The 9,845-nt window shown below is 51.9% G+C and overlaps 1 protein-coding gene across 1 annotated transcript; it reads right to left on the bottom strand.

Annotated features, from left to right (window-relative positions):
* Positions 1-1,555: 1,555 nt before the first annotated feature.
* On the bottom strand, positions 1,556-9,542 carry RINL (Ras and Rab interactor like; the record flags this gene model as incomplete). Its single annotated transcript, XM_080908609.1, has 11 exons — positions 1,556-1,600; positions 1,683-1,846; positions 1,987-2,118; positions 2,279-2,566; positions 2,884-3,351; positions 3,432-3,581; positions 4,359-4,423; positions 4,511-4,583; positions 6,217-6,319; positions 9,172-9,328; positions 9,490-9,542. The coding sequence occupies 11 exons, from the start codon at positions 9,540-9,542 to the stop codon at positions 1,556-1,558; spliced, it is 1,698 nt and encodes a 565-aa protein (XP_080764735.1).
* Positions 9,543-9,845: the final 303 nt, after the last annotated feature.

Genomic DNA, 9,845 nt, shown 5'->3' on the forward strand with positions numbered 1-9,845 from the left:
TGGGGGGACTGGGAATCAAATCCTGGTTCTCTGGATGAATACTCAGTGCTGTAAATTGCTGATTCAGCTCTCCAGCACTGACCTCCAGTGTGTGTGTGTGTGTGTGTGTGTGTGTGTGGTGTGATGGTAATAAAAACTACAGCCTCAAGCGTGCAAGGCAAACATTTCACCACCAGGTCATGCTCCAGCTCCTTAACTCTAAGGAAGCCATATCCACAGCCCTTCACTGGCGAATTCTAGGTAAGAGCTTCATTACTGAGTCAGACAGGGCTTCAGGCATCCCAGGCTGGCCTCAGTCTCCTGTCTTCCGACTTCTACCTCACAAATGGTGGGATTCCAGGTCTGCACCACCGTTCCCAGTCATTTAAAAATGCATTATTATTATTATTATTATTATTATTACTACTACTACTACTACTACCACCTTGATGTCTTAAGACAGCAGGGATTTATTTGCTCACAATTCTGGAAGTCAGACTTCTGACATCACTAATCAGAAACCAGGGAGTCAGCAGGGCCCCGTGTAGCTCTAGGGGGAGAAGCCTTTGCTAGAGTTGCCCAGCATCTGGTGGCTTCTGTGTCTTGTGGCTTGTCCCGTGACTCAGACGTCAAAGTCAGCATCTTTTCATTTCTTTCGGACCCTCCCATCTCTTCCTCTTGTTTCCCTCTGTTGTCTCCAGGACTGTGCGGATGCTCCTGGAGCCACTGACACAACCCCCGGGACGCCACCCCTCGTCTTATCCTCTTCAGTAGCGGCCGCTGAGCGGGGCGGTGGTGGCAGCAGCACCCATCTTTATTCCCATCCTTCAGGAGGCAGAGGCAGGCAGATCTCTGAGCTCAAGGCCAGCCTGGTCTACACAGCAAGTTCCAGGACAGCCAGGGCTACATAGAAGAGGCCTTGTCTTGGAAAACCAAAACAACAGGAAAGGTCACAGAGGTGGTGTGATCTCATGGCAGCCAGGCATTCCTTAACACCTACTATGTTTCAGTGCTACTGTCCTGAACACCTACTATGTTTCAGTGCTACTGTCCTGAACACCTACTATGTTTCAGTCCCACGATGTCCTCACGGTCCTGGCCCCCATTCTGCTGTGTGGCTGGGGGCACAAGCACAAGATGTCCCCCATACCTCCGACACCCCCTTAACTACATAAGGCACCGAAGAATCCAGAAGAAGCTTCCGTCTCAGGTCCAGTCACGTTGTCATTTTTATAAAGATCCCTTGACCAGGTTAAGCCACAGACAGGATCAGGATGCAGACACCCTTTGGGGACTGTGCCTTTATTCTACCCACCCCAAAGAGACAGGTGAGAGGGTTAGAGTCGTAGTACTGTTAGGGCCTGGGTTTGTTTGCTGGGGGGAGCCTCATTGGGTAACACGTGGACAGACCGGAAGGAGGGGAAGAAAGGGAGGAAGTAGGAACAGCCAGTGCAGAAAAGCGTGTCCCTTTCCCTGCTCCACCCCCTGTGCTGACCCAGATGCCTCCAGAATCTTGCTTAGCAGAGGAAATGGGTCAAAAGCTTCAGAAGTGGCTGGGGACCGAGGACTCCAATCATTATGGGTCTCCTATTGCCCATGGCTCCTCAAAGGGCTGGTTTTCCTGAGGAAAGAAATGGGAGGCTGTGTCGAAGAGGCAACAGATCCCACCCTCCCTTTCACCTGGATCCTGCATAGGTGGATACCTGGGCTGTGGGCTGGGCTTGCTGGTGCAGTGTCCGCCTTCGGTGCCACTGACGCAGGGAGGCCCGGGCCTCGGAGCTGAGCCCCTGGGGTGCACGGCCAGTGTCCGGCTGGTAGTGAGCAATGTGGTAGAGAGCCCCAAACCACGTGGTAAGATAATACCCGGCTGCGGGAGAGAAAGCAAGATCATCATGGCCCTCTGGGATTCTCTGAATGCCCACCTCCCCTTTGGAAGCACAGGAGGTTGGGACTCATCAAAGGGCGCCTCCTTCTCAGTGTCAGAGCATCCCGGAAGTGGGAGCTCACCTTCTCCTTGCAACTCCCCTGGATCCAAGAGCTCCATAAGAAACTCCACATCCAGCTGTGTTTCCCCAATATGTGGACTCCAGATCAGCTCCTCGGTCAGGGCAGGTAAGAAGGCATCGGCCCCCAGGGGCTCTAAGGAAACCAGAAGACAGGTCATAAGTTTGGCAGGGGAGCACACAGATACCTTCCTTTAGGTCCCCAGGCCCAAGTGGGTGCCTGCCACCAAAGGGGGCTACCCTTTTCCTGGACGTGTGTACCCACCATGAAAACACTCTAAGTCCAGATGTTTTACCTTTATTCTCGCTGCCGGCCAGGCCCTCATAGACGTCGCTGCACACCGCCAGCAGCAGCGCCACCTTGCGGCGCGGGGCGCACGCCGCGTGTAGGTGAGCGAGGCGTGCGTGGATGCGATTCCGCAAGGCTGGGCTCTGTCCCTCGGGCCCCGCTCCTACCCTCAAGGCTATTTGGCGCCGGCGCAGTCGCCTCAGTTCCTGGGCTCTGAGAGTTCGGAGTTTGGTCCACAGGGCGGGCTTCAGGGGCTCCAGAACTGCTCGACACAGGGCCACCTCCACAGCGGGGCCTGCAAAGCGTGGGGCATGTGAGGACAATGCCATCATGGTTACCCACCCTGATCCCTAGTCACCCTGTCTCCTGAGCCAGGCCACCTACATAGTGTAGGCGGGATTAGGAGGCTGTGGGGAATCTATGAACACTCCCAAGGATGGGGGAGAGGGGGTCTAGCGGGCGATGCACGTGTTAGGTGGAGCTATGAAGCAAAAGATATTGTGTAAGAAAGTGTGCTTGCCCCTGGGGACTCAGAGATTAGATATGAACACATGCAGGACCAACTCATGGCACCCTCAAACCCTTGGGGAGTTTTCCTCCAATTCCCATTACCAAGATCTTCTTCCCGAGGGATGCTAGGTCCCCTGTTCCCCAAAACAGCTCTGACATCGGGGTCTTTTGCCAGGTAATTCTGGAGGTCAGTGAGATGCTGGCGCACATCTTGAAGCAGCTCTGTGGCCCGGTCCCCAGGGCTGGGATTTCCAGAGTCTGAGATGAGGCGTGCCCGAAGGTATCGGTACTGCCTGGCTACATAGCTGCTCCGGGTCCTGGCCAGAGCACGGATGTGGGCAGTGAGTATATCTTCGCAGCCTTCCTCGTCATCTCTGTAGCTGTCGTTCACTTCCTCCTCTTCTAGAATAGGACTAGGAAAGTGTACTTCTGGCCCAAGTGAGTCAGCTTCTGGTCCAGGATCATACACTTGTCTTTCTGGATGATGCACTTCCTGCCCAGTATGGTGAGCTTCCGGTTTCAGAGAGTCTTCCACCCAGGAGACCCGGTGTGGGGTGGGCTTCCTGGGGGCTGAATGTGAGAAGTAGGTTGGGTCTCTTACTGTATCCATTCCCTCATCTCTCAAGGTACCCAGGCCCCGCCCAGCTAACCTAGACTGTATTTCTGGCCAGTCTCTGGCTCTGTTTGCTGTGGAGTTTCTTCTGTTCCCCAGCCTCCATGCGTCTCCAGGTAGAGCTGGTTCACCACAGACAGCACCCTCCCTGAGGTGTCCACCTGGATGCAGCCAAGTCGTCTGGGATCTGAGCGTCAGCAGAAGAGACAAGGAGTCCCAGGTGTACAGGGGGAACCAGGAGGCTTCATCCCATCCCTCCTCACTCTGGACCAAGAAAGCAGTCCCCGCCCCCCCACCTCACTCCCTAGCTTCTGAGCCCTCCAGCTCTATCCTGTTAGAACCCAGGGTCTATCTTATCCCTTCCTACACAGCTGTGGATGCAGCCACTGTCTCCCCTCCTCCCCCTTCCCTACTCCTCCCCCTCCTCCCCCTTCCCTTCTCCTCTTCCTCCTTCCATCCTCCTCCTTCCCTTCTCCTCCCTCTCCTCCCCTCCTCCTCCTTCCCTTCTCCTCCCCTCTCCTCCCATCCTCCTCCTTCCCTTCTCCTCCCCCCTCCTCCCCTCCTCCTGCTTCCCTTCTCCTCCCCCCTCCTCCCCTCCTCCTGCTTCCCTTCTCTTCCCCCTCCTCCCCTCCTCCTCCTTCCCTTCTCCTCCCCCCTCCTCCCCTCCTCCTGCTTCCCTTCTCCTCCCCCCTCCTCCCCTTCCTTTCTCCTCCCCCTCCTCTTCCCCTCCTCTTCCCCCTCCTCCTTCCCCCTCCTCCCATCTTCCTCCTTCCCTTCTCCTCCCCCCTCCTCCTCCCCTCCTCCTCCTCTCTTCCTCCTCTTCTTTCTTCCTCTTCTTTATGGTTTTTCCAGACAGGATTTCTCAATGTAGCCCTGGATTTCCTGGAGCTCACTCTGTAGACCAGGCTGTTCTTGAACTCACAGAGATCCCCCTGCCTCTCCCTCCAGGAGCAGTGCACCTCACCTGAGTGCTTGTCTCCAGGCTCCGCAGTAGGCGTGGGCAAGAGCAGAGTCCTTGGCAAAATGTCCCTGAGTTAAGATAAAGAGAAACCTTGGTATGGATGGGGTATCTCAGGGAGAGCTAGATCCCCACGCCCCTCTGCAGATGACCTGTACCTGCTGGCTGACAGAAAGGCCAGGAGGTGGGGAAAGTCTGGCATGCAGAGGTTGGAGGATTCCAGGGACACACCTGGTGAGGGGAAGAGAAAGGGAAGTTGCAGGCTGGCCACTGGCCACCGCTATACCACCCCTGTGGCCCAGCCTTCCCACACCCCTACTCCTGCTCTCCTTCCCTCTGTCCCTGTACTCCTCCCTCAGAGACAGGGAATGTCCATCACTGGGAGCTGACATCTTCTCTCTTGATGTTTTGACACCCAGTTCTAACATCCCAGTTCTGACACAAGATAGGACTCATCAAAAACGTCTTTAGTGTTTTTTTGTTTATTTGTTTTGTCGAAATGGGGTCTCACTGTTTCTGGTGGGCCAGCCTGGTCTACATAGTGAGTTCCAGGACAGCCAGGGCTACACAGAGAAGCCCTGTGTAGGAGGAGGAGGTAGCTGCGATGGGAGAGGACAAGAGCACCTCTGTGGGGCTGGAGAGGTGGTTCAGTGGTTAGAGCACTGACTGTTCTTCCAGAGGTCCCTGAGTTCAAATCCCAGCAACCACATGGTGGCTCACAACCATCTGTAATGGGATCTGATGCCCTCTTCTGGTGTGTCTGAAGACAGCTACAGTGTCCTCATATACATAAAATAAGTAAATAAACCTGAAAAAAATCATCCCTGGGTTCTAAAGGCACTCAGTGGTATCCCCAGCATACCTGGGACATCCCTCAGACCCTCTGAGATCTGATGGCCTAGAACTCACTATGTGTCCCAAACTGGCCTTAAAACATGTGGCCATCTTTCTGCCTGAGAATACAGTCCTGAGCCACCATGCCAAGCTTTCTTTAGTTTTTGTTCTTTTAGAGACAGGGTTTTGCTGTGTAACTCAAGCCAGTGCTGACCTTTATATGTAGCCCAGGCTAGACTAAAACGTTTTTCTTATTATATTAAAGAATATACATGTATGGTTGTAGGCTAGACTAAATTGTTTTTATTATTATATTAAAGATTATACGTGTATGGTTGTTTTGCCTGCCCATGTCTGTCCCCATAGAGGACAGAAGAGGGCACTAGATTCCCTGGTGCTGGAGTTATAGGTGGGGTTTGAGCCATCTGCCATGAGTACTGAGAACTTTGGAATATTGATAGAGTTCCTAACCATGGAGCCATCTCTCCAGTTCCAACCTTTGAATTCTTCAATCAACACAGGTTATTATTATCATTATTATTATTGTTATTATTTATGAAGGTTTTCAAGGCCAGATACTAAGTCAACCACTCAAGGAAGAATGGTTCAGTTGGAAGGACAAGAGCAACATCTTGCAGCTGGGTTAGCAGGAACAGAGACCAGAGCAGCAGGAACCGGAGCGTGAGTGCGGGCCAGAAGCCAACGAGGGAGAGAAGCAGGCTGAATCAGACAGCGCTGTAGCTCACAGCGGAACTTCGCTTTGCATTTGAGGATGTTAACAAAGGCCTCCAGAGTTTGGGGTAGGGTTGGACCACAGGTCATCCACGTGTGAACATACCTATTTGCTGTGCTCAGCATGGATTGTAAGGGAAGGAGGTTACTGCAATGGTCCAGGCAAAGGACGGGCAAGCTCAGAATAAGTGATGGAGGCATGTGAGGCTGGGGAGAGTCAAGAAATATTTGGGGATCAAAGCAGATAGCTCTCCATCCATTAGCTGCGTGAACTGGAAACCTAGGACAGGTACTTCACCTCCAGGAAACTTCTGGATGTGATAGGTGTTGATATCTCCCGATGAAGGTCCTGTCTTCAACATCAGGACCTGGCCAGGTTCCTGTCCGATGACCAGGAAGCTCTGGAGAGGAGAGGCAAGGGTGAACTTCAGCTTGATGGAGGTATGTGCGGATGTTGTTTTTCTGCTGCTTGCTGACACTTTCATTTAGGGGTGCGGTTCTCAGCCTTCCTAAGCTACAACTCTTTAATACAGTTCCTCCTGTTGTGGTGACGCCTCCCCCCCCAACCATAACATCATTTTTGTTGCTACTTCATAACTCTAATTTTGCTACTGTTATAAATCATAACGCAAATATCCAACATGCAGGACATCTGGTACGTGAACCCCTGTGAAAGGGTCGTTCAAACCCCCAGAGGGGTTGTTTGTGACCCACAGGTTGAGCACCTCTGGGGATGGTTGAACCCCATGCCTTTAAGGCAGGCATTCCCAGCTGAGCTAAATCTCCAGGCCTGTCCTATAGGGACATCGACAAATAGATTTATCTTTCCATCAGGGAGGCACCTGATAGCCGGGAGTTTAGCAACCCAGTGATATCAGGGAAACCGTCTTTCAGTTCCTGTGGATTGGACCCTAGGGGATGGAGTCAGGACTAGACCTAGCCAATAGGAAGAGTTACTGCATGATTACTGGCTGGTTCAGGGATGGGCAATTGCTTAAGTCTCTCTAACTCATGAACATCTGTCTTGGGATTTTGCTGGAGATCTTGATTTTTGTTGTTTATTTGTGGGCTCCCCTGGCCCCCAGTGTTGGGGAGGATTGAACCTAGACCCCTGAGCTACATTCGTTGTACTGGTTGTTTCTTTTTAAACTTTTCTCTTTTACCCCCCAAATGGGGTCTTACTATATAGTCTAGGTTAGCCTCAAACTCAAAACCCTCCTTCAGAAGACTCCCAAATGCTGGAATTATAGACATATCCCATACACCTAGCATGAGAAAATTCTTTGGAAAAAGCTAGCCTCCTCTTGGGCGGGGGCTTAAAGCCAGGGACTTTTGCTCACTGTGCAAGAAATGATACCTGCCACTGTTAAGTGTGTTTATCACAACAAGGATAACACCCTCTCCAGGGGGCAGTTGTGGCCTGCCAGTTGTCCTCTCCAAATTTATCCTAATAATCCCCAAAGAATCAATCAATCAGTCTATTTCTCCATCCATCCATCTATCCATCCATCCATCCATCCATCTATCCACCTATCCATCCATCCATCTATCCACCTATCCATCCATCCCACCCACCTATCTATATTTTGACAGGGTCTCAATGTAGCACAGTCTGGCTTTGAACTCACTAAGTAGCCAAAACTGCCTGTACTCCTGAGCCTCTGTTTCTAACTCCTTGTGTGCTGCCAGGCACAGCCCCAAGGAATGTCTTGTTCAAGGCATTAGTATGCTGAGCTATAGGAAATAATGACTGACATCTGGGCTTGGTAGCACACACCTGTGATTCTAGCACTCTGGGAGCTGAGGCAGGAGGATGGCCAGTTCTAGAACAGCCTGATTACACAGTGATAATTGGCTCAGGTAAAGGTACTCTGTGCTGGCTTGGCTGTGCTGTATAACTCACAAGCCAGCTTTATTTGTTTTGTTCTGTTTTTCCAGACAGGGTTTCTCTATGTAACCCTGGCTGTCCTGGAACTCACTCTGTAGACCAGGCTGGTCTCGAACTCAGAGATCTGCCTGCCTCTGCCTCCCGAGTGCTGGGATTAAATGCATGTGTCACCACTGCCTGGCTCCAAGTAAGGTTTTTAGTTTATTTGTTTTTGAAGATTTATTTATTAATTTTGTGAATATGAATATATTTGCACGTACAACTCCATGCCAGAAAAGGGCTTCTGATCCTAGTATATAGATGGTTGTGAGCCACGATGTGGTTATTGGGACTTGAACTCAGGACCTCTGGAAGAGCAGTCAGTGCTCTAACCACTGAACCATCTCTCCAGCCCCTCCCCGCCTCAAGGGAGCTTTAAAAGCTTGGCTCTCAGGTCCATGCCATGTGTTTTTCCTCAGATCAAAGGCACAAGGACACTTGGCACCTGTGTTTTTCCTGCCTGGGATGCACATACCATAGGTCAGGGCCACACCCTAGGTGAAATGAGGAAAGCTCAGTCTTGATGGCCCTGGGCTACTAAAGTCTGGCTGCCAGGAGCCTTGCTGTTGGAAAGACAAACCATCTGTTGGTGTCCCTATAGGACAGGCCTGGAGATTTCGCTCAGCTGGGGGAGTGCCTGCCTTGACTGCACGAACACTGGGCTCAGCCATCCCTAGTACTTAGTACTGCACATGCTAGTGTTTTCTCCCTCTCTCTCTCTCTCTCTGTCACACACACACCACACACACACACTCCCCTCACACACACACACAAACACACCGCATACAACCATACCACACTCTCCCACACACCATACACACATATGCACAACACACCACACACACCACACACCACACACATACACACCACATACAACCATACCACACTCCCCACACACACCATACACACATATGCACAACACACCACACTCACACACACACCACACACACACACACACACTCCACAACACACACACACCCCACAACACACACACTCCACAACACACACACATCCCCCACAACACACACACACACACCACACACACACCCCACAACACATACACACACCACACACACACCCCACAACACACACACACCACACACACACCCCACACACACCTGTAATCTTTACGCTCAGGGGATGTAAAGGCAAGAGGATCAGAAATTTGAGGCCAGTCTGTTACACAGTGAGTTGGGGACTAGCCTTTCCTAAAATACTTTCCTAAGTTTTTAGGTTAGCCCAGTTTGTGTTGCATTGACCACCTACCTACCCGATCCAAACTGACACAGGCAAGGTCAGAAGTGAGGCCCAGCTTTGAGTACTCACCCCCAGTGGCCACAGCTCCAGAAAGGCCTTGGCATGCTGAACATCCAGCTCTGGGACCTGCCAAACCCTCTGTGTCCTCTGCAGTCGAAGAAGTGGCTCTGTCGTGACGACCCCTAGTGGGCTCTTGTTGGCTCCATCTGTTAGTGGCCAAACCAGCCTGGAATGTGCAGGTTCCAGGGGGTCAAGGGTCATAGTGAAGCTGGCCACTGAGGTGGGGTCCAAGTGTAGGGATAGCTCAGGAACAAAAGGACAAAGATGGAGCTGGGGAAGGGATCGAGTAGGGGGAACTTTGGTCCAGAGCCAATTCTACAGCCTCACCTGTCCACTTCAGTAGGGGCTGCAGACACCATGTCCGGCTGGGCTAGCCTCATGCTGCCGGGCACCAGTGAGCCACGCTCTGAAGGAAGTCTGGAGCCATGTCTTCTGGAGGAAGGCAAGACTCAAGGCTGCTTCAGCTAGGGCAAGAATATTTTAATTCTCTTACATGTACCTGGTCAGAGCACACCTCAGAGGGCCCCAACTATGCCAAGGACTGGTTTTCCTTTGTTTGTTTTGTTCTTTTGAGACAGCTCAAACTAGCTCGGACTGCTCTGTAGTTGAGACTGGCCCCAGACCCACGGCAATCCTCCTGCTTCAAGCTCTCACTCGCAGAGATAACAGTCTGAGCTGACATG

Source organism: Micromys minutus (genome assembly GCF_963924665.1).
Source record: "Micromys minutus genome assembly, chromosome: 32".
NCBI lineage: Eukaryota > Metazoa > Chordata > Mammalia > Rodentia > Muridae > Micromys > Micromys minutus.